The sequence below is a fragment of the Fusarium proliferatum genome (genome assembly GCF_900067095.1).
Source record: "Fusarium proliferatum ET1 genome assembly, contig: FPRO_scaffold011, whole genome shotgun sequence".
NCBI lineage: Eukaryota > Fungi > Ascomycota > Sordariomycetes > Hypocreales > Nectriaceae > Fusarium > Fusarium proliferatum.
This window is the reverse complement of record NW_022194800.1, coordinates 1,033,515-1,056,435: the sequence shown is the minus strand read 5'-3', so window position 1 is coordinate 1,056,435 and position 22,921 is coordinate 1,033,515. Positions and strand designations below refer to the sequence as shown.

The 22,921-nt window shown below is 50.4% G+C and overlaps 7 protein-coding genes across 7 annotated transcripts; 3 read left to right on the top strand and 4 right to left on the bottom strand.

Moving 5' to 3' along the window:
• Positions 1 to 120: 120 nt before the first annotated feature.
• FPRO_08535 (uncharacterized protein) lies at positions 121 to 1,579 on the bottom strand (the record flags this gene model as incomplete). The annotated part of the gene is made up of 2 exons (XM_031222213.1): positions 121 to 1,416; positions 1,463 to 1,579. 2 exons carry the CDS (start codon positions 1,577 to 1,579, stop codon positions 121 to 123), a joined length of 1,413 nt encoding a protein of 470 aa, XP_031087695.1.
• A 280-nt stretch (positions 1,580 to 1,859) lies between these two features.
• Positions 1,860 to 4,148, bottom strand: FPRO_08534 (uncharacterized protein; the record flags this gene model as incomplete). The annotated part of the gene is made up of 5 exons (XM_031222212.1): positions 1,860 to 2,751; positions 2,837 to 3,245; positions 3,299 to 3,747; positions 3,832 to 3,914; positions 4,050 to 4,148. The coding sequence occupies 5 exons, from the start codon at positions 4,146 to 4,148 to the stop codon at positions 1,860 to 1,862; spliced, it is 1,932 nt and encodes a 643-aa protein (XP_031087694.1).
• Positions 4,149 to 6,118: 1,970 nt separating this feature from the next.
• FPRO_08533 (uncharacterized protein) lies at positions 6,119 to 8,086 on the bottom strand (the record flags this gene model as incomplete). Its single annotated transcript, XM_031222211.1, has 3 exons — positions 6,119 to 7,337; positions 7,395 to 7,962; positions 8,020 to 8,086. The coding sequence occupies 3 exons, from the start codon at positions 8,084 to 8,086 to the stop codon at positions 6,119 to 6,121; spliced, it is 1,854 nt and encodes a 617-aa protein (XP_031087693.1).
• Positions 8,087 to 12,419: 4,333 nt separating this feature from the next.
• On the top strand, positions 12,420 to 15,077 carry FPRO_08532 (uncharacterized protein; the record flags this gene model as incomplete). The annotated part of the gene is made up of 3 exons (XM_031222210.1): positions 12,420 to 12,512; positions 12,569 to 12,957; positions 13,016 to 15,077. The coding sequence occupies 3 exons, from the start codon at positions 12,420 to 12,422 to the stop codon at positions 15,075 to 15,077; spliced, it is 2,544 nt and encodes an 847-aa protein (XP_031087692.1).
• Positions 15,078 to 15,758: 681 nt separating this feature from the next.
• On the top strand, positions 15,759 to 16,931 carry FPRO_08531 (uncharacterized protein; the record flags this gene model as incomplete). Its single annotated transcript, XM_031222209.1, has 2 exons — positions 15,759 to 16,191; positions 16,240 to 16,931. The coding sequence occupies 2 exons, from the start codon at positions 15,759 to 15,761 to the stop codon at positions 16,929 to 16,931; spliced, it is 1,125 nt and encodes a 374-aa protein (XP_031087691.1).
• A 417-nt stretch (positions 16,932 to 17,348) lies between these two features.
• Positions 17,349 to 19,109, bottom strand: FPRO_08530 (uncharacterized protein; the record flags this gene model as incomplete). Its single annotated transcript, XM_031222208.1, has 3 exons — positions 17,349 to 18,824; positions 18,880 to 18,934; positions 18,985 to 19,109. The coding sequence occupies 3 exons, from the start codon at positions 19,107 to 19,109 to the stop codon at positions 17,349 to 17,351; spliced, it is 1,656 nt and encodes a 551-aa protein (XP_031087690.1).
• Positions 19,110 to 19,880: 771 nt separating this feature from the next.
• Positions 19,881 to 22,378, top strand: FPRO_08529 (putative DNA replication licensing factor (nimQ); the record flags this gene model as incomplete). Its single annotated transcript, XM_031222207.1, has 2 exons — positions 19,881 to 22,073; positions 22,127 to 22,378. 2 exons carry the CDS (start codon positions 19,881 to 19,883, stop codon positions 22,376 to 22,378), a joined length of 2,445 nt encoding a protein of 814 aa, XP_031087689.1.
• Between the last annotated feature and the right edge of the window lie 543 nt (positions 22,379 to 22,921).

Below are 22,921 nucleotides of genomic sequence, written 5' to 3'. Positions count from 1 at the left end.
TCTAGGGATTGCAATGCAGTTTATCTTCCAGCTTATGTGAATAAATCTCAAGATCAGATTGTTAGAAGGTAGTTGAATTTCGTCAATCATGATGTCTCGAATTGCTTCCCTGCAATCTCATTACACCGTCCCAGCACCATCTTCAGCAATACCATGCCACTTGTTAAACACATTATCCGGATCACACTTCCTCTTCAACTCCCTCAACCTCGGCAGATTCACCCCCCAAGCATCTTTGGGCGATATACTATCAGCCTCGATATTGATATAAACCCCCACAGGCCCCTTGCTCCAGTGTCCACCCGCCGTAGCTGAATACCCGTTCGTCTTTCGGATCCTCTTACACAGGCTCCTATTGAATTGCCGTATCTCTGAATCGTAGTCTGGGTTCACCCATGCAAACGAAGTCATGGCGTCGTAGTAATCGCCTCGATTGGCGTAGGCTGTTGCATCTTGGGGGACTTCTCGAATCTTGTCTGTTGGGAAGAACTCAATAGCCAAGACAGATTTTCCCATTCCGTCGCGTGATTCGCAGAATTTCCAGAAATTTTCTGCTGTTTGTAGCATTGGCTCGATATCAAGGGGCATTGTGATGTTGCCTGAGCCCATGAGTCGTCGAATGCCATGGTCCATGACGGAGTTGAGGAGCGTGTTCGTCTTCGCCGTCGTCATCATCTCCGTATTATTAGCTATTGCCTCTATCTCGAGGAGACCAGAGAAGTATCGCTTCGCATCAACTTCTGAGCCGTGAAACAGAGGAATAGCGGACACGACACGGGTTGCCTCATCAGGTCCAAAGCCAATGCCCAATGCGAAGCAATGCCCATCTGGGTTCGGTCCTCTATACAACACATTCGCAAAGCGAAGCAAATCAGGTAGCTTATCAGCCGAGTACGCCAAAGTTCCACTCCAGACTTTGTCTTGTCGATGAGATCGAGATAAGAAACGGGTTACGACTCCAAACTGTGCACCAGCACCTCGAATAGCCCAGAACAGATCCCGATTCGTGTCTTCAGACGCTTCGACGATCTTCCCATCTGCAAGAACAACTTCCGCCTTCAACAGGTTGTCGATGGTAAGACCGTGTCTAGGTGTGAGAAAACCATGGCCTCCCCCGAGCGTAAGTCCTCCAACCCCTGTGTGATTGACGACACCTCCAACTGTCGCCAGACCATGTCGCTCGAGGGCTGTATCAACATCTTTCCATAGACAGCCCCCTTCGAACTCGACGGTCATAGCTTCTGCGTTAACTTTGACCTTTCGCATCTTTCTCAAGTCAATGATCATACCCTCGGATGATGAGGCACCACTGGATGAGTGGCCACCACCGCATACAGTCATTGGTATTTGATTCGAAACTGCAAATGTGACTGCAGTGGACACCTCTTGCGAGTTAATCGGTAAGACGATAGCTGCCTACGCTATGTGAGTATCGTGAGGGAAGTCGATGCGTTTGACATACTGCTCTCTTCACGCAAGCCGCGCTCCATCTTTGCAGCCCTTCCTCATAGCCCTCATCTCCAGGCAAGAGAACACTACCGTAAGGTATATCGTCTCTAAGCGGTGTGAAGTCGTACATGGTACCGCGTAACAACCAGATTCAATGCCGTGCAACTTTGTGGACTGCCCTCTTTAAGTAGTAAGAAACGGCATGAGAGGGAGTAGCAGCCTGTACATAATTCGAGGAGAAAGCGAGTATTTGACAATTTTTTATTGTCTCACAGTTGTTCCCAGTTGAGACATGTCGTCATTGAGCATGTAAACGGATATGATCTCCGCGTTCAGAGACAATTCATTGCTCGTATCTGCATGTGACCGAAGACGGAGCCTTGTACTTTTCAGAGCCGAGGCCTGCGTATTTAAATATCTTCTGCTGATGTGGAATCAGCTGGTACATCGACAGGTGGTAATGCGCCTATCATCCCAAAGCCGTATTTGTCCACCACTTTCTCTCCTCCCATAAGGTCATTTGTATGATCTCGTCCTCCTGCCAGCCATCTTTGCAGTCTGAAGGCTGTTTTCGCTATATGATTGAAGACGTCCCAGTTCTCCATCCCGATAGACATCATTGTAGACATGGTCAAGGTCTTGATGAGGCGGCCAGGACCAATTTTGTGACAATTTGTTACAAGGGCAATCATGACCCATGCGAAGATACCGAGGACTGATTTCCAAGTTGCCAGACCGGAATGCCAAATCGATAGCCAGATCGCTTGAATGTCTGATTCAGAACAAGCAGAGCTGATTGGGGAACGATTAAGGATTGCTTGGCAGTAGATCAAGGCCACTTTGCGGATGACGCGATACATGATGTCTGGAAGTAGGGAGGGTGATGAAGACTTGTCACTTCTAAGTGATCCCGCAGAGCTGCCTGGGCTCTCGACCGAGCTTGCTCGAGATGACTGGGAAGGTCTTGGAGATTGAAGAGGTGGTGTGTCCTCCGGTAAATCCAGGATCCTCTTGTGAAACCACTGAGCCGTTGAGAGAACCCTTTGGACGTGTTCAGAACTTGGATTTCTCGGTAAAGCTAGAACTGCTGAAAATAAGCCCCTCATGTCATCGAGTATTTGAGCAGTGCTTGGGTGTAATTGTAGAGAATTTGAACATTCTTTGAAGGATTGCCAGTTGCTAATAAAGGGGGTGTTGAAGGCCGTGTTGAAAGGCATGGCTCGAGAATCCCGGAACTCAAAGCCGGGATGCCCATACATGGAGGGCTTGATCTCATGTGCGAGCGCCATGACGATGTCGTGACTGTAACACGTCAGATTCTTGTGCAATAAAGGTCAAGGTACCGCAGCTGCAACATTCTATTGGCAGCTGCTATGCAACAACTTACATGAGAACCATCTTGGCCAAGTAACCACGCAAACCTAGCTGTGACAGTCCACCTCTCAGGTTGATCATCCCTCGGAGACCACTAAGGTGTGCTTTCAAATCATGTGTAGCGCCCCAGTACCAAGAGTCCGCAATCATCTGGACAACACCAAGAACTAAAGTATCGCTCGTCTGTGCTTGCTGATCCGTGAGCTGAGAATTCAGCATCCGATAAACCTGGTGCTTGTGTGCGTATTGTAAAGCCTTGGAAAAATGACGAGTTTCGGACAGCCAGCATGACGATGTAAATAAGACGATTTGCAGAAGGAGAGGATCTTGCAATGTGCAGGGAATCCAGAAGTTCATGAACTCGTTGGCAGGGTCTGGATTGCCGTCTACTGCGCATTTGAAGCGTGAGAGTAATTGCAAGTCTAGACCACAGGCATTAGTGAACAAGTAGACAGAAATGATAAACGCGACTTACGAATGCGTACTAACTCCTTGTTTAACTTGGTAGGTTTCATAGGAAGATACTCTAGCTGCACTGCAGAGCCATCAACTGGCGGAAGGATATTGTACCGCTCATCGTGATCTTGAGACCCCAAGATCTCTGTGACACGTTCCTTGGAATAATTGAGTTTGGCTTTTATGGTGCTCTTTTCCGTGATGATCCGGACGGACTGAGCTATCGTGTCGTCGTCGTCACCATTTGCTGATGAATGAATCTTGTAAGGTAACCAGAGATCAGTTCGTGGTTGTGTAGCTGAAGTGGCGACGGATGTGCTAGGACTAGTTGCCGAGGAAGATGGTGATTTTTCATCCTCGAGATAATAGAGAGCGTCTTGGATGGACGCAGGGTTGAGATGTGAGTAAGGACCTTCTCGTACATCTACCACCAGAGGCGGTTTAGGCCGTGAAGCTATTGGATGATGTCTAGGGCATGTTAGTCGCTGTAGACGAGGTCTCCTGGAAGGGCGATGATGAAGAGTTCACCCACGGTAGTACAGATACACTGACCTTTTGGAAGACTTGACTTCATATATACATTCAGGTGAGGGAAACCGACGAAAGCAATTTGTACATGGTTGACTTTGAGAGCACTACAAGCATTGAGTGTTAGTCGGGTTTTAGCCGGTCGTAGGTAGGTAGTTGAATATAACAGTGGCAAACAATTAGGCTGAAAAGACCAAAGATATACCGATTCGATTGACAAGTTGTCAATGAATAAAACTCACCTTTTGCTTGCGACGACGGCATTCAAGGCACGATGACGTTTGTCGCGGAGCTCGTTGTCGAGGTGCGACTTGCATCGGCGTGGCTCCAAGTACCGGCATCATCGTTCCACCAACAACTTTAGCGATTTCACTATTTTCCCCTCTCACTTTGCAATACCCCCAAAAATGACCAAATCGAGAATGACAGGCGATCTATGTCGGTAATACTCGGTGTCCCCTTGACGTCGCTCAAGCGATTGATTGGCTCAGCACTCCCAAATGAGAACCCGTCAGAGACACTGAGTGAGGTTGTTGGTTCAACGACAGGCCAGGGGTTAACCAGGATTGCAGCGGCGGGTGGTTGTTGGTTCTAAATCGAAGATGCAAGTTTGCGTGTGCAAACTGCAGGGAGAGAAAAGAAAGATGGGTGTGTCTGTCTTGTCTTTTTCTGTTTTTGGGCTTAATGACTGAAATGCCCTGATGTTGTAGGGGTTCAATTGAGAGCCATGTTTGTTCCTCAAAGAGGAACAGAGACAGAGCCAGGGAGAAGAAGAGCAGATGGGGATATATCTGATCTCAATTGAAGCGCGAGGCCGAGCGTCCTTCGCCTGTTGACCAAACGCGGCAACGGGCGGCTGTAGGCTGTAGCCTGCGTCCTTCTTCCAAGGCCTGGTCCGGGGAGGGACTGTTTGGTTGCAGCGCAGTATGCGTGTCTCTGGCGCAAAGTTCCGCGGGCGCAGGGAGTCTCTTCCTGTCGCCTCTTCTCTTGTCTTCTCTTCCTTGGGATATGCGGGTTGTAGATAGAAGGATCCAATATCGATGCAATGTCACCCCAGCACAGTATCGAAAGAGAAAAATAAAAAAGACCTATTTTGTTTTCCCCCGTCGTTGAAGATGACAGAAACCCCCAATTCTTCAGAGGCGTTTAACAATATGCCAAGCAAAACCAGAACAAAGAAATGTCGAACCAGGGCCCGCGTGTCTCTCCGTGGGTGCCGATCACAGTGACGATACGCTTGCTTGCTTTTTCTTCTTCCCTCCCTTCTAGCGGATGTGATGGAAAAAGAGAAGAAGTTGCCTGGAAGAGAGAACGAAGCCGTGCTGAAACTGTTATGCACCTCTTGTCTTGGTGATGCCTAATCGTACTGAGTCTCGAACTTGGATTAACATGCCCTAGCCAGAAACGTTTGCTACAAACTCTCCAATTAAAGACGACGAGCTCAACCTGAATCGAAGGTTAAATCGTGAAGCTATCCTAAACCGGTCAAGCATAGTCGCGAATACCGACGGACGGGGGAATGGAGTCTCATTTTTGGCTCCAAGGCGAGCCTTCAGCTGCCTCGTGTTTAAGACTCGATCAGTCCATTGTCTCAGTTGATGGTTGCTGATAATGAAAAGAGCGAACCGTGCGTTACATCTTAAGAGAACGTATAAGAGTCCTACGACATCCCTTGAAGGAATGAATATTCGTCGTCTCCGTGGACCAGAGGCAAACAGGGATTATTTACGACGTTCTTACCTACCGTACGATCTATCAAGGCCTAGGCCTCAGCAGGGAACAATCAGTGGGGGGGCCGGACCCTTCCGCGAGTCCGTCGTATCGAAGATCTGCTTACCCGCGATCTTAGAGCTCCCAAATCCTCCGAGCCCCAGGCTGATCGAACAATGAGACGGTAAAATTCCAATACATCCCATTTTTCGCTTTAATTAACCTTCATATCTCCGAAGAGGATAGGCAGCCGTTATAGATAAAAAGCTAATTTCCATTATACAAGTACAGCCACTTTGACCAACAGATATATAGTTATTAACCCAGAATCTTTCCATCAATTTCATAGCATCAAGTACATTCAAAGGTTCGCATCCAAGTAAAACCAGGTGGTATCTAGTCGTGAAGAAGCAGAAGCAAAAGAAACAAGAATCATCATCACCGATTCCTCCACGCTCAACGCCAGTCTTATAATCGTTCTAGTTCTCGTTTCATGGATTTTTCGTGGATTCGAGCTCATGGTCAAGCTCGAGACGTCATTTTTCATAGCCAAACTCAAATTGCAAGGATTGTCTCATGACGAAGCGGCATCAAAATATGCTTATCTTCCCCGGTAGTCCGGCTTTCGGGCCATGTTCACAGGCGGGGGCTCGTCATCGTCTAACGGATAAGGAGGCGCGGCTGTAGGCACTCTTCGACCTTGATGCTGCTGGCTCTCCGGGAGAGGCGTCTTGGGGGGCAGCGGCGGCGGTTCAATCCGTGTCGGTGGCGGCGCGGCCATGTTGGGAGGCGGCCTAGGATACTCATCTGGGCTCACAATAGCGATCAAGTCTTGGCCCGACACACCTTCGCGATACTGCGCAGGTGTAGGTGATGATACTGCCAAACGATCCTCTGGATGTAAAGAGGGAGCGCTGGCGCTAGGACCTCGGGGTCCTAGGGGAGGAGAGTTGGGAACGTTATGCGTTTCTGCGTGCATTCGTTCGTTTGAGCTTCGTGGCGAACCGTTATGGTTGTTGTTGCGGATATGCAAACTATCCGAGCCCGACTCGAACGAAGACCGGCTCGCGGGACTGTGAGGAAGTGGAACAGTAGTTGGAATATCGCCTGCAAGCTCAAATGCCATAGGCATCTCCCATGTGGTTGAAGTTGACTTGACAAGTTCTGGGATTCCTTCCGGAGCTCGTGCATGACGGATCCTGGCTCGGTGAATTTTGGCAAGCTTGGAAGAAATGCCCTGGATCATCCTTTGCTCGGCCTCCCTTGACATATACCGTCGAGTACCAGTGCTGATTTCGCCCAGCCGGTTCCACTCATTCATTCCAAACTCACCAACACCAACTTCCACATTAAGACGGTAGTAGGCGTCAATACTGACATTTCGCCTTCCAAGGTGCTCGCGCATCATGTACTCGTGAATCTTCTCGCAGCCTTCGATCTTGGCGATCAACTTCCTACGCGCGTCGGCAAAATCGCCCAAGAAGCCTTCATACCACATCTGCGAGTTCGAATCGCTGCCCTTAGGCCGTCTGCCAGTACCGACGCTAACAAAAACACCCACTTCGCGACCGGGCCACTCGTTGACCACAGCTTCGTCCAGGGCTTCTGGACTAGGGTTGAAAGTGCCGACACCATCATCGTGAAAAACTGATTGACCAATGGTGATGGGCTTGAAGGCCAATCCGATCGCACAAGTGGCTCGACCAGCCTGCCAAATCTTGCAGTCGAACTCGGGAGGAGGTTCTTTTCGAGAATCGTAGGATCGCAAAAGAGCAGCGGGTGAGCCTCGAGGAGAACCCTTATAAACTGCCGTCACCGCACTAGAAGATATGTTAGTGATGCTGTCATGGGTGGAAAGCAATTGAGGTATGACTCACGTTTTGGTGCGGTTTTCTCGATGATCGTATAGGCGCGCATTAGGATCGCCGTATCTTGAGTTATACGCAGGTCGATACGCCATTTGCGAAGCAGGGCTGCGAGCGCTAAAGCTAACGGTGCTTGCGTTGCTCTGGTTTCGGCGAGGGGCACCGGCGCTTGAGTACATCGCAGCGTTGAGGGGATTGGTGAGGGGAGAATCTGAGCCATCGTTGCCTTCCCTCTCCTTCACCGTGTGTTCTTGGACAGCCGCCTTGATAGCCTCCTCGAGTTTGCTGGCCTTGAACAAAGTCGATCTATAAGGAATGCCCGCAATAGTCTTGTCGGTCTGGAAAACCATGCGCGTAAGACGAACGTAGAGCTCCTTACACGTCTCGATGTCAAGACGCAATCGACCCAGCATCAAGGCAATCAAGCCGCCTGTGCCAGTACCGACGATTAGGTCGAAATGATCGCATGGCTTGGGAATTTCGTGTCGCTTGGGAGCGCGGCCTTCGATCTCGACAAAAGTTCGGTGCATAAGCTCCTGGATAATAATAAATATGGAGTAACCGCGGACACCTCCTCCATCTGGCGCGTATTAGCATTGGATCAAATGAAGCAGACGTCATCTTGGCGGGCGCTTACCGAGTGATAGAACTCGAAGAGGCGGGCCTTTGGTGGTATCCTTTCTCCTGACTCCGCCGGAGTCCATGGGCGCAGAGTGCGTAGTTGTGTTGTGGCTTGCGCTTCAATCGAGTGAAGAAAGTTGAGATACAGGCGATTTGGGTGTTTGTAAAGGTGTCACTGTCGCGCAAAGCTGTTGGTGAGCTGTAGAAGGTCTTGGCTCTTGTCGCTTATCGAGATCAGGTGGGCGGCTGTGTTCAGAGAGGGTTGAAGCTGATCACGCCGCGTGGGCTAAGATGAGTGGTCTTTGATGTTTTGGAAGAGTTGAAAGCTCACGTCAAGATTTGATTGATCGAGGTAGGTACAGTAAGGCAGATTGTGGGCAGCCCAGGCAGTCATAGTCATAGTTCCCAGCAGAGCAGTTCTTGGCTGGCAGTGAGCAACAACCTAAGACTAAAGAGTCGGCACTACGTAACGTAACGCAGGTCGCCCCGCCTCATGGGAAGCCCAGGGCACCTCTCCTCAGCCATTTTTGGATCCATCATCCCTGGAAGCCCTGACGCAACAGTGAGCGGACCTCTCGGATTTGCGCGGGAGCCAGGCTCGTCAGTGGAGGAATCTTGGAAGCCTCTGCTGGGAACAGCGAGATGGTGCCCCTCGACCCCTGTAAATTTTGAGTCTTTGACTGCAGAGGCGACGGGAACTTGCCCAGGCCTGGAAACTCACGCGCCACTTGACATCCTGACAGCGGCTTGTCTTGTGGTTGGACACAGGGCATTTCTCCTGGCTACTGCACGTTTAATAGAGGACATGGGGGATGCAGATGATGATCGCTGAATCCCTCTCTGCTCGTCCAGTACGCGTAGAAATCATGAGGTCCAGTTGTCTGGGCTGAAACGATGATACCATATAAACTCTACATCCCGTCCGTCCCATGTGGTTCGCAGACACGAGACGGCTAGAGAGTGGCTGTGTAAGCTTGGCTCTTCTCTTTTCGACCATCCATGCTCTCCCGCCCGTTCACGGGTCCATCGATTGTTCTTGGCGGGTTCCAAAAGCTTTGGCTTTTTTTGCCTCGATGATCTTGGCCTGTGGTTCGTAGAGATGAATCGCCTGCGTTTGATCTACGAAACGAATGAACGGGAATGAGCAGCTCCGTCGGAAAGCCCATATCCCATCAGTGGCATTTTCCACAAGAAGGGATGGGATTTACAGTCACGGAAATAGAACGACCGAAGTTGGAAATTGTTAGTCCGTTGTGAACTATAATTGGCTGTGTAGATCTCCAGGCTGTGGCTGTGCTCGCCACACTCCCGCAACCGAGCCCTTGGGGGGAGAAAACATCAAAGCTTGAGAGAAGGTGTCAAAATAAACTCAGCAAATGTCGCCGTAAGCTTAGGCTATATTACCTAAATTCCTTTGTCACTTAGGATCAAGGTTCTGAGTTTTCTTTCCTCCCCTACCGAGCCTCACCCACTTGGCTGTCAGTTGTCGCTATCTTCAGGGTTTCTCATTAGAATCAGGGACGTTAACGATTTCGTCTCCATATTGGGAATGCTGGGTTTCTCGATACCGATTCTTGAAATCTCCATGAGGCAGCCAAGTGATACCCAAGAGAACCACAATTGCCTCCATCGAGTTACATGGAGTACCTGGATTTCTTGGGCTTCGACGGGAATCCACGGATTAGTTGAACGCTACTCCCAATCTTCGGCACACGGCACCAAGGCTGTATCTTTACTTTACACGAGCTCTTGATGAGACGCGCGGTCTTTCTTTTCGTCAGGAATCTTCTGACTGAGATACGAGGATTAAGGATTCAACCTCGTAATCAACCTTTGGGCTAACAGTTTTGCTGACGAAGTCCGATCAAATGCGCGTTTACTGTACTCGTCAACCTATTGGCGAGGTGTTACTTACAATAGAAGTATATTAATAAACCCTTCTAGCCTTATGTTCCTTAAGTAAGTATTTGTAACCCCCAAAGATGGAATGGAATGTCAAGAATGCAAACTGATCTGATTAAGGTAGAATGAGGAGATACAATGTCTCCGCTTACTGCAGCAGGCTCTGGATTCCCTCCAGTCTACCAGCCTCCACTTACACCCACCTGAATCTATTTCAGCTACAGAGTATCAACTGAAGCTGTCAGCATCCTTCCACTTTCATTATACCAGTTGGTATAATTATATTCGAAAGGAAGTGAAGGATGCATCGCGCATTCAGTGATATAGATGGTGGCTTCTCCATTCTTTACTACCTAATCTTAGACGATGTTTAGACGAAACCTCCTCCACATCCAACTTGAGCAGTTGAGTTTTGCCGAACTCAACAGGGATATGTGCTGCATCTCAAACAATAGGATTGTTTGGATGCGTCAGCCCTGCCCACACCGAGGCTCTGCTTTTGTGGTTGCTATCTGCAGACGTACCTCAGGATGCTAGGCTGCGAGGCAAGTGATTCTTATCATTTATGCAGCTCAATGGCCTCATATGTGAGCGACCAATCCATTGAGTTTCAAGACATCTACTATCTACGCTGGAGGCTTCGGGTTGCATGATCCCGTGCCAGAGAGCACAATGCGGCAAGCTCAAGGTCTACAACGACTGGCGACACAGGCTGTGCTTCTGCACTCAGTGTTACCGTCGTGCATGCTTAGGACAAGGTTGCCGAGCGGCCCTCTCGCCGTCTGCTGCATTCATTCGTTGGAGACCCGGCTGTTTCGTGTCCTGTTCTCCTACTCGTCCTCCACGGCGCAGCAAGCTGTTGCTGGCTGTCCACAGCCGTGTTGACAAGTCGACACGGCTCGTCCGGGGCTTGAGTTGGGTGCGCCATTTCTCCACCCCGAGAGCTCATTGCTGCAATACTTTCGATTTGGTTATGCCATGGTGACATTAAAGTATGAATCGAATGATAACCGAGGACGATAGCAAGTGTTTGGGTGTAGACGATTGAGGGGGGCTTGCGCCGTTGAAACTCTGAAAGCTGATCAGCTTGAGCTAAAACGCTGCAACTGCAAAACACATCTCAGGGTCTCAACAAGCGGCCCACAAAGGACAGACCCCAGACCAGCCCTCGGTGCTCTTGGTCTCGTCGTAGTTAGCGTTCAGGCGGACTGGGATAAATTCACACACTGTAGTACCTCGACGCAGGTGAGATAAGTAAAGTAGGTCAGGTAATGAGGGTGTTGTTAGTAGAGGCCGTTATCAGAGTTTGGAGAAGTCAACTGAATGAGAGTGATTCACTACAAAAAAAAAAGACTCCAGATTTGACTCGACCGTCCCCCAATGTGTCAATCTTATCGCAGCCCACCCGGCGTCTCAGTGAATCTGTAGCGTGTAGTGAGAATAGAGGGGGATGGGGCATGAGGCTCGGATTGGCTGGGGGAGTTGTTCAAAGTTGTGTGAGAACTTTAGCTATGCTGGCCATGGATGATTTGTGCAGGTCAAGCTCAAGGTAGGTAAGGCGCTGGAAATAATGCTGATCTAGGCTTTTCCTCTCCTGCCTCCTCCTCCTTCTTTTATCAGCTGAGAACTTTTGTGAAGCCTTCCATCTTTGGTTCTATTCGCCAAACCCCCTCAGTTCAACATTCAACCCCTCCATGGTAGTTCCAGCTACCTTTTGTTTCTCTCTCTTCTCACAGGAGTTGCTGAGACAGGCAGCTGAGTTTGCTGCTGAGCGAAGTGAAGGTGAAATAACCCGATACTGGGGAAATTGTTCAGAAGTGAGTACATGATCAGACAATCAATCAGTATGCTCTTGTTGCTCGTACAAGGCGAAACAGCCACATCTTACCCAGCTCTCGCTGAGGTGCACGCACGCGTTGACTTGACCTTGCTCTTGGCGAGTGAGAGGCTGACGAAGTGGAGGCGGAGGCCGCCACTTTCAGTTTGGCTCTCCTCTTCTGTGGCATTTCTGCTCGGCTAATAGCCAATGGAGAACCCCTAGCACCAACTGTACCCATCTTCCATGACCTGGGTCTAGGTCGGCCACGATAGCCTCGCCGAGGCAGCCTCACCTGTTTCCCTCTGCCATTTCCTTCTTCTTTTACCTCTTGCGACTTTGGGTGTCTCTTTGCTCCTGGACGCGCTTTGACTTTCCACATTTTTGTAGCCATTGGCCTCTACCTTGTCCCTCCTTCTGACCTCATCAGCCGAGACTTTGTTCGCACATCGTTCGATTTCGACTTCAATTCCCCTCGCCTGCCCGTATATTTTTGTTTCGCCGTCTCTATTCACTTCTCTTCGACGTCAATTATACCGAAACTACCGAAACTGCGACGATATTGACTCTTAACCACCGACTAGGTAGCAGGAAATTTCGTGCTCGATCCCGTGGCCGATTCGTCCTCGATTGATCAATGACCTCCTCCGGCTTAACCTGCTGACGACTGCATCTACATCGACTCACAGCCTTGCCCGATGGAACCTTCGAGTAAAAAGCGAAAGCTGGCCCCTAAGGTCAACACGACTCCCAGCAAGCCGCCGCCGCCAACACAATTCCCTCACGAATCGGTCAGCCTTGTTTTCCAGCTTTCTGCGTGTCCTTGCTAACCCAGGCTCGGATATAGCCCCAGCAACATTATCCAGCTCAGGAGGTCGCAGCTCCTCTTTCCGAAAGACATGATTTTGAGTCTTTTGCGCGGCATCTACAGGATGCTGCTATGCTGATCCAGAGACAGACCGAACGTCACCCTTACACTGACGTTTCTGTGTTACTATTAAGGTGGGAAGAAGACAAGTCTGTTGATGAAGACCTGGCTGCACTCGAGCAAGTGTTCCAGAAGCACTACAAATACCGAACTGAGCGATGGCATATTCCCACGGTACCGAACCCTAGCATAAAGCTCGGAGTTCAGATTGCTTCTTTTCTCGAGAATGCAAGAGCCAATCATCTGCTCATTATCTACTATGCTGGCCAGGGCTACGTAAGCTCTGATGGCCAGCTTTTCTGGGCTTGGTGAGTCGAACATTTCTCAAATGTCCTCTTCCTCCTGCCTCTGACAGCCTTCCCATAGTAATGCACGAGAAGATGCTGCAAAACTCAAGTGGGATGGCGTCCGTTGCCTGTTCGAGGATGCCCAGTCCGATATCCTCTTGTTGCTGGACACATGTGCGTTACCGGATCCTCCCATGGCCGGTAGTCACGGCGTGAAGCAAGCCATAGCAGCCTGCACATCCGACCGTAGCCCAGACAGTACAGAACGCTCCTTTACGTCAAATTTGGTTGAGGTTTTACAGAAGCTCAGTAGCGGGCGTCCCTTTACGACACAGAAGCTCCACGAGGAACTGTTATCGCTGAAGCAGCAACAGCAACTGGTTCAGACTCCCCGGCAAACGAATGGCAGTACCTCGAATACACATTCATCTCCAAATCATCCGGTTTTTATGCCATTGACACCAGGAAAGGGTCATAGTATTGCTCTTGCGCCAATGCCCTCAAGATCTCGTTCAGAATCACAGAATGGAGTCGACGCAGAGGGCCAAGGGAACCGCGAAGAACAGCTCATTGACCCAGAGTCAGTTGTTGACCTTAGGTTTGAAGAGCACCGTGTCCTCGTTTGTACGACCTTTGTTGGTGATGCTAGCCCAGATATGTCCTTTTTCTCTCAATGGCTACAAAGCACGCCTCCCCTGGGCGATAAAATTGCGGTGGAAGGCATGTTCCTTGGACCACCTACGATGCTTCTTATCTCCATGCCCCACTCCATCTGGAACGTGGTACAGCACGACAAAGTTTGTTGTTTCTTGGGGTATATAAGCTCTCACAACATGATTCACTTGTATCACAGACTTGTAGGTTCTTCTGGTATTAAGCCTTCTGCAAGAGAAGTCGAAGATGGCCGAATTCTCCTGGAGGCAAGGGACCACGCATATGGGACACCTGCACGTGTTCGACGAGACGAGGGTCACGATATCTCTTTCCATTCCCCGGCCGTGAGGGAAACTCCCAACTCCGTAGAACGAAACGAACATCTTCCACAAACAAGTCCTTCAGCCCCATCGTATGCGAACCCAGCAGGTGGACATGGCAAGCCCAAAGACGAAGTGGAGGACTCTGCGGAGATGCAAGAAGCTGCTGAACAGTTGAAGGCCTTGAGCCATGTGCGGCATCGCAGCGACGAGACCCAAAATATCAACAGGCCGCGCACGATCCTTCCTGACGGGATGCCTGACATAAGGCCAGATGGCGAGACTGAGGAGCATGGTAACGATGATCCTTTGGCAACACTTCGCAATACCAACGCGGCAGCCAAGCCACCACGACGGTCCCTCCCCAAGCAGGACACTCGCTGCAACCATTGCAGTCATGCCCCTTTTAAGGACTCGTCTTCGTTGAGGAAACACATTGCTGCGGCCCATACCAGGCCGTTCCCATGTGCGTTTTCATTCGCTGGATGTACCAGCACTTTTGGATCCAAGAACGAATGGAAACGACATATTGCATCTCAACATCTGTGTCTGCAGTACTATCGTTGTTCATCCTGCCCTCAGAGCACGGCCGAGGGCAAGGGCAACGAGTTCAACCGCAAAGATCTGTTCACCCAACACTTGCGACGCATGCATGCACCCTTCCAGATCAAGAGAGCGATTGCTAAGGGTGATAGTAAACTCCAATCTGAGTGGGATACGCATGTGAAGGAGATGCAAGTGTCGTGCCTTGTTCAGCGTCGCTTACCACCTCAGCGCTCAGCATGCCCGAAGCAAGGCTGCCAGAGCGTCTTCGAAGGCCCATCGTCCTGGGACGAGTGGACCGAGCATGTCGGTCGGCACATGGAGAAGGGCGAAGGTGGCAGGCTTGGAGTGGATGGCCTTCTGGCCCAGTGGGCACTGGATGAGGGCATCATCGAGCGCAAGCCTGATGGCGAGTACCGGTTGTCGGCAAGCAACGGTATGGGAAGCGGCGGAGCTACTGGGGGTACGAGTGGCAGCAGCGCAGCTGTTCCCCCTGTCTTTGAACAGAAAGAGTCGACTATGACATCAACATCGACACTTGAACCCTCACAGCCGGCGGAAGAATCCCTGATCATGGACACAAAGCCTTCAGAAGACAGGATGGAGGTTGACACTCCAGAGTGAAAGAAAAAATTTGGCGCTTGGTGACTGACTACAGGACCCATGTTACGAATCAGTGCAATGCACTCAACGATATGACGAAACGAAGTAAATGACCTGAGATTTTATACAGCTTTCCTTTCTTATAGTAGTGACAGTCGCTACCTTACTCAGCAGTCACTCGCTTAGATGACTTCTCATAAAGACTACCCTGACGGGACGGATTGAGTTCAATCCGACTGGAGTTATGAGAAATGTAAAAGGATACAAAAAGTCAATGATCAAAATAAGAGACAATCAAATGAGCTTGCTGGTATAAGTGATCCATCTTTTGTATTATACAGGTATTAGCTTGTTCCTGAATATAAGTATCTATGTTAAGAGATATGACCAATTGGAGTTTGTCTGGAAGTGCTAAATAATTAGCAAGCTTCAATGAACCATTACTTCTATCAGAACTACGGAGTAAAGATCCTTCTATGAGCATTTTGTTCAGGGGGTTTCTTCAATCGTTGCCAATCAAGGTCCACTGTCGTCGGCAAAATAATTTTGCGCCCCTCCGAGCACCGGTGAAGTGTCGCAACACTGAGGGGGGAACCGCTAGGCTATACCAAATCAAGCATCCAGCTCCATCCACAAACAAGGCTAAGACAACCAACACCATCCTCCAAACGCTCGAGGCCCAGGTTCCCGAGTGGACAAGACATGAGCTTTCAAGCGCCTCCAAGCCCGAGCCCCCACGACCCATCACTATCCTCACCTTCTTCTCCCGCGCCTGCGCCATCTCCAACATCCACGGCGCGTCATTACCAGCAGCAGCAACAACAACAACAACAGTACCAACAGCAGCAGTACTCCCCGCAGCCGCAACATCAGTGGCAGCAGCAGCAGATCGCTATGATGAATGGTATGAATGGGACGAACATGGCTGCCGGGATGCCTGTTCCTACACCTGCAGGCCACCAAGCTGAACTTAACTACATCTATGGTATGGTTGAGGAGCTCAGCCGCCAACTTGCAGAGAACCGAAGGGTTACAGAGGATATTGTCAATGGGTTGGGAAGAGTGAGGAACAGGGCGAGGGCACAGGGGGTTAGCAATTCACAAGTTATTGAAAATGCTGCCGATGATATAAATGGTATGTCTTCTATCTTACACTCACTGAACCACAGCTAACCTATCCCAGGCCAAGAACAAAACATCGACGCTCTGGTATCGCTCCTCACAGAATCTCTAGAAAAAGCAAAGTTCAGCCGTGACTCCAATGCCAAACTCCTCTCGCAATACGCCAACGCCATGGCAAACCTCCTTCGACAATTCCACGAGTACAAGACCAAGCACGTCAGTGATGTAGCCGCCTGGCACCGCTCCTACCGCAAGCAACTCGCCGACGCACGCGACGAGAACGCCCGTCTTCGCGAACAAATCTGGCAGATGCAAGCGCACGCAGGTCGCGCGAACGAGAGCCTTCGCGAGTACCGGCGCAAGTACGACGAAGACGAAGGGCGCTGGAACAAACTCGTTGATGAGAAAGCGCATCGTCAGGAGTTGCGATTCTGGAAGCGCATGGCTATGCCTGAACTCGACGATGATGATCCTTACTGGAGTGACGATGATGATATTATCGACCCGGCTGAAAAGCAAAGGTTGCATGAACTGGACCTCAAGGCGGCACAGGAGCAGTTGGACAGTCAGGCAGAGGATAGTGATGGACAAGGTCCGCCGCCTCAGCTGCCTCTACCGGGTATGGGTATCGGGATGGGGATGATGGGAGGTATTCCGATGCAAAGGGAAGATTCTGGGGCTTCGCATGGTGTACCTGCGTTGCCACCTCGGCCGTCGAGCGCGGCGTCAAGTACAGGGTCGACGGGACAGTAGGGGGGAGTGTTTGAAGGGCAGGGAGACGACTTGAAAAATGGGAATGTTTTGATTTAGCGATACCCAAGACATGAATGGATATGTACCATAGGAATAAATGGATTATATGTGTTAAGAAACATGCTATTGCTCAGTTCCTCAAGCATCAGGAGCCACGAAGAATGAAGCAGTAGCTTGCCTAGCCAATTCAGTGTTTATGATGATGAAGGGAAGCCATTAAGAGAAAAACTGATCAAGAATTGTATGAAGTATCGTCTTGCACTATCTTGTATCCCCATTTCCGGTATCAAACTATGGCATGCCGCCTTTACTGTACACTACTCTTACACCAAACAACCCAACCGTGTATCTAGTCCGGTCAACTCCCCGCTCACCCTTATAGCATCGATTTCATGTTCATGTCTCACATTTTAATGATTAATAACCACTTTGCTCCTTTCGCGAACCTCCATCGCCACTACCACCACCCTCACCATCCTTGGCTCCAGCAGCTGCCTCCTGAATACCCTGCTCATCACCTCGAAGCTTGGCAAAATATGCTTTGATATCCTCAGCGCCAATGGCTTGTCCGCTCTCGGCAAACTGCTGGAAGAATGGTTTGAGTCGTTCCTTGAGGTGGTTGTAAGCCATGACACCCTCGATGGCTCGTACGCGGTCGACATTGCGAAGTGCGCTCTCACCACGCTCAAGGAGACTGCCACTGCCGTGAGAACCACCGCCATTGCCGCCTGCTTGGGAGCCATCGTCGGACAGGGGTGGTTCGTAGACTTCTTCCTCTTCGAGGAGCTGAGGGTGGGGGTTGAGGTTGGGATAGCAGGATGAGCAGCGGCAGAATGCTTCGCGAAAGTCTTCCTTCATGAAGAGCGAGAACTGTCCCTGAGGGGCAGGGGGAAAATTCTTCAGTTTGCAGGGGAGCGTATCGGTGAATGACGTCTCTGCGGGCTTCGAATCTTCGGATAGGGACTCGCTCTTGACACGCTTAACTTCTGTAGACTCCTCGGTATCATCTTCGGCCTTGCGCTTTCGCGAGGCTGATGCGGACCCGTCTGTAGGTGCTTGCTCAGTAGCAGTAGAAGATTCCTCTTTGACCGAGGGTGCCTCAACTTTTGCTTCCGAGTCGGCCTGGTTGACAAAGACTGCGGGAAGAAAGCCCGAAGTACCAGCGTAGCGCTTGATCCAGGGATGCGCATCGACACACTTGTAGCATAGGAAGGCCTCGAAGGCATCCTCCTCTGGAAATCCTGGGGGCATGGGGACATCTTCATCCTCTTCCTCTTCCTCGGTAGTAGGCTGGGCAGTACCGTTCGTCTCCCCAGACTTCTCGGCCGGATTCTGCTGCTCTTCGTTACCCTCGGTGATCGTCGTCAACTTGCCTTCGTCAGCATTCGCTTTAGCTGCCTTCTTAGGCTTCTCCATCTTCTCGAACCAGTTAGGCCCCATGCCAACAAGACAACCTGGATGATACCAGTCTTCGCCGCATCCACCTGTTTCAGTAGTTCCCAGACCAAGACACTGGAACATTGTGCCCTTCTGTTGGAACGGATCATAGTCGCACTCGCAGCCGCAGAATCTATTGCGGAAGTTGTGATTGTACTTGTTGTTCACATCGGGCTCTTCGGAGTGAACCCCACCTCGAGTGTTGGTGGCCTCGTTCAGGCGGAGAGTACATGGGCTTGTCGATGGGATGCGCTTGGTACCGCAGTCGCATGTGAAGTTGCGCTTCTGGAAAATCTCGACGAGTGTATGTTCGCCGTGACATTGGATAGAACAAGCATAGCAGACACCTGCGGGGGTCCAGTCGTCGCCTTCTTTCGCTGGTGGGGGGTTGCAGGTCAGGCAAGCAAAGACAGCTTGTCGCAGAGGGCCGAGAATTTTGGTGCATGTATCAATGCTCTACAGAATCGTAAGTCAATGCCGCGACCGGAAGAAGAGTGGAGTGGAAACATACGTAAGGAAGTGCCTCGCGGGCATCGGCTTCAAGAGCTTCTTGAGATCGAATAAACCTAGTTGGTGTTAGAGAGCTACTACATGTTCAGAGAAACTGGCATCCTACTCGGCAGCTGTTTGCGATGTCTCGGAAGTTTGCGACTTTCCAGAAAAGCTATCCTTGCGTTCTCGAGATTGTTGTTGAGGCGCATCTTGCACGGGCGCAGAGGCCGAGGCAGCGTCTGCAGACATGAGTGCGATTGATGAGATCAGAGAGAGGCTGTCGAATATTGAAGATAAATGTGGAAAAGAAAGAAACAGATGAAAGATGAAAGATGACTATTAAAGGATCGGATGACAGGTTTGTCAGAATTGATGGGTGATGCAAGGTTTGATACTTGTACAAGTACAAGATGAGGAGAATGGTCAGCTAAGGTCCTACCTTATCGACAGTGCGACAGTTCCTTAACTACAGCTCGAGTTGGAGGTTGCGAAGCTCGTAGGGTGCTATAATAACGCGGGCATCTATAGGGGAGCTTGTTGTAAGGTTTAGGCCAAGTAATTCTGTCAGCAGAGGCAAACCACTTTACGCGTGGCACGTCAGTACCAATCAATTAACGCGTCGAGCCGCGCCTTGATACGCGAAATTACCCCTTGTCAACTGCACCCACTTTCATGCTGTCGTTTCCCTTCCAACCATGACCACGAATTGAGCCCCTCAATCTTGACACTTTCAGTTCAAACCAAACTTTTGGTCTCCAGAATTACTCAGATACTCTATCACGATATCACCAATTATCGATATCTTTGAAGAGTTGCAACCATGAGGTTTGTCTCTCCAGGGTGTTCTTCACCACCATTCAAGCAAAAGAAAATTAGCTAACAGCCACTTGAAGTTCCCCGCTACATCCTTCTTCGGCTCGTCCGAACAGAAAGCGATCGCGAACAGGAGGAAGCGATGGCCCTTCACCAGCAGGCTTCGGCTCAAGCCCTATGCCTTCTTCGCCCCCTGCCGAGTTCAACATGGCGCACGGTGTTGAGGACGACGATGACATCGAGGAAGAGGCCCAGATCCAAGACGATATCGATGAGCTCGACGAAATGGCAGAAGACGACGTTGATCTGTTCCGTGAAGGCTACGAGGCCGATTACCAAGAACGAGAGAATGACATGTACGAAGGCATTGGCATTGACGACGAGGGCGATTATGACGAGATGAACCTTGCCGATCGACGTCGGCTAGAAGCCCAGCTCAACCGAAGAGATCAGGCAGTCAGACGGGAAATTCCCAATATCTATCTCGATGGCGATGAAGATGATGGCGACATTGATCTCACAGCCCAGCCCCGACGTCGCCGTCACCATTACGATGAAGATCCCGACGATTTCATGGACACCGACATCATGGCCGAGGAACTCTCCCTCGAAGCACTTGCTGATGTAAAGGCTACCAACGTCACCGAGTGGGTGTCGCAACCCTCAGTCCAGCGAACCATCAGACGCGAGTTCAAAGCTTTCCTCACATCCTACACTGACAGCTCTGGTTCATCCGTCTACGGTAACCGAATCCGAACACTCGGTGAGATCAACGCCGAGTCTCTTGAGGTCTCATACGAACACCTCTCCGAAAGCAAGGCCATTCTGGCTTACTTCTTGGCCAATGCGCCTCAAGAGATGATCAAGTTGTTCGACGAGGTTGCCATGGACGTTGTTCTGCTTCACTACCCCGATTACGAGCGCATTCACGCCGAGATCCACGTTCGTATCTTCGATCTGCCTGTGCACTACACACTACGACAACTCCGCCAGTCTCACCTCAACTGCCTTGTTCGAGTCAGCGGTGTCGTTACCCGACGATCGGGCGTCTTTCCTCAGCTCAAGTACGTCAAGTTCGACTGCAGCAAGTGCGGTGTTACTCTCGGACCTTTCCAACAAGAGTCAAACGTCGAAGTCAAGATCACATTCTGCCAAAGCTGCCAGTCGAGAGGCCCCTTCACTCTCAACTCGGAGAAAACTGTCTACCGAAACTACCAAAAACTCACCCTCCAAGAATCTCCTGGAACAGTACCCGCTGGTCGATTGCCACGATCGCGCGAGGTTATTCTTCTCTGGGATCTGATCGACAAGGCAAAGCCTGGTGAGGAGATTGAAGTGACTGGAATCTACCGCAACAACTATGATGCTCAGCTCAACAACCGCAACGGCTTCCCTGTGTTTGCTACTATCCTCGAAGCAAACAATGTTGTCAAGTCTCATGACCAGCTGGCTGGTTTCCGAATGACTGAAGAGGATGAGCACACAATCCGCAAGCTGTCTCGCGACCCCAATATTGTGGACAAGATTATCAACTCGATAGCACCTAGTATCTACGGCCATACTGACATCAAAACCGCCGTGGCTTTGTCGCTCTTCGGTGGTGTTGCCAAGGTTACCAAGGGTGCTCATCACCTCCGAGGTGACATCAACGTACTCCTCCTTGGTGATCCAGGTACAGCCAAGTCCCAGGTTCTCAAGTATGCTGAGAAGACAGCTCACCGAGCTGTGTTTGCTACAGGTCAAGGTGCCAGTGCTGTCGGTTTGACGGCCAGTGTCCGAAGAGATCCTCTCACCAGTGAATGGACTCTGGAAGGTGGTGCTCTGGTGTTGGCTGACCGTGGAACTTGTCTCATTGACGAGTTTGACAAGATGAACGACCAAGATCGAACGTCTATCCACGAAGCAATGGAACAGCAGACCATCTCCATCTCCAAAGCCGGTATTGTCACCACCCTACAAGCTCGATGTGGTGTCATTGCTGCCGCCAATCCCATCGGTGGACGATACAACTCCACCGCCCCCTTCTCTGCCAATGTTGAGTTGACAGAGCCTATCTTGTCTCGTTTTGATATCCTGTGTGTGGTGCGAGACACCGTTGAGCCCGAGGAGGATGAGCGTCTGGCACGATTCATCGTCGGATCACATAGCCGAAGCCACCCTCTCAGCCAAGCTCAGCAGGACTCGATGGAAGTTGAACATGACACACAAGCTGAGACACAAGCCACGAATGGTGGCCGCAAGGCCGAGGGTGATATTCCTCAGGAGTTGTTAAGAAAGTATATCCTCTACGCGCGCGAGCACTGTTCCCCAAAGCTGTACCATGTCGACGAGGACAAGATTGCACGACTGTTTGCCGACATGAGACGAGAGTCTCTTGCCACCGGTGCCTACCCCATCACAGTAAGTTCTTCCTACATCATGAAAACCGTGGCATCTCAAACTGACAAACTTAGGTGCGACATCTTGAAGCCATCATCCGTATCAGCGAAGCCTTCTGCCGCATGCGCCTCTCAGAATACTGCTCATCACAAGACATGGACCGAGCGATCGCCGTCACAGTGGACAGCTTCGTGGGCAGCCAGAAAGTTAGTTGCAAGAAGGCTCTCGCGAGGGCATTCGCCAAATACACGCTCGCGCGGCCTGGTACTCAGAAGAAGACCGGCGGCAACAGCCAAGCGAGGCGGCAGACTGGTGTTGTTGGTTAAAACGGGTAGTGCGTCTGTGATGTTGTAATGAGGACGGGTGTTTTGGCGAAGAGGTTTGGAATGGATATCAGCTTTGCAATGACGGCTTGTATGATTGAGTTGAGAATACCTCGCATGTAGATTTAATGTATCATGAGATCAAAATACACCATCACAACGTGCGGATCATTCCGTGTTCGCAGAATTGCTCTTTTCGTCATGCCAGTTTCTATATCATGGTCTTGTTCGCGAAGCACAACGAGTGTTCGCATTTTACCTCAGACCTCAGACCTAGCTGGTCGTTTCCAGAACTCACAGGACTCATGGTGAAAGAACAACAACGCTTTATATGACCAATGCCAGTATCAGAAAGGCGCAGCGGCCCTTTTCGAACTGCAGCTTGAGCTGGACCAGAACACTTGGTCGATGAAAGGGCTCTTCAGGCAATAAATAGGCATCGACTCATCTGTTGACTTCACCTTTTTTCCTTCAAGACATTCCATCTCAGCAATCTTATCTCAACAAAGAAATACCTTTATCTGCCAAACGAACTACCCATCGACA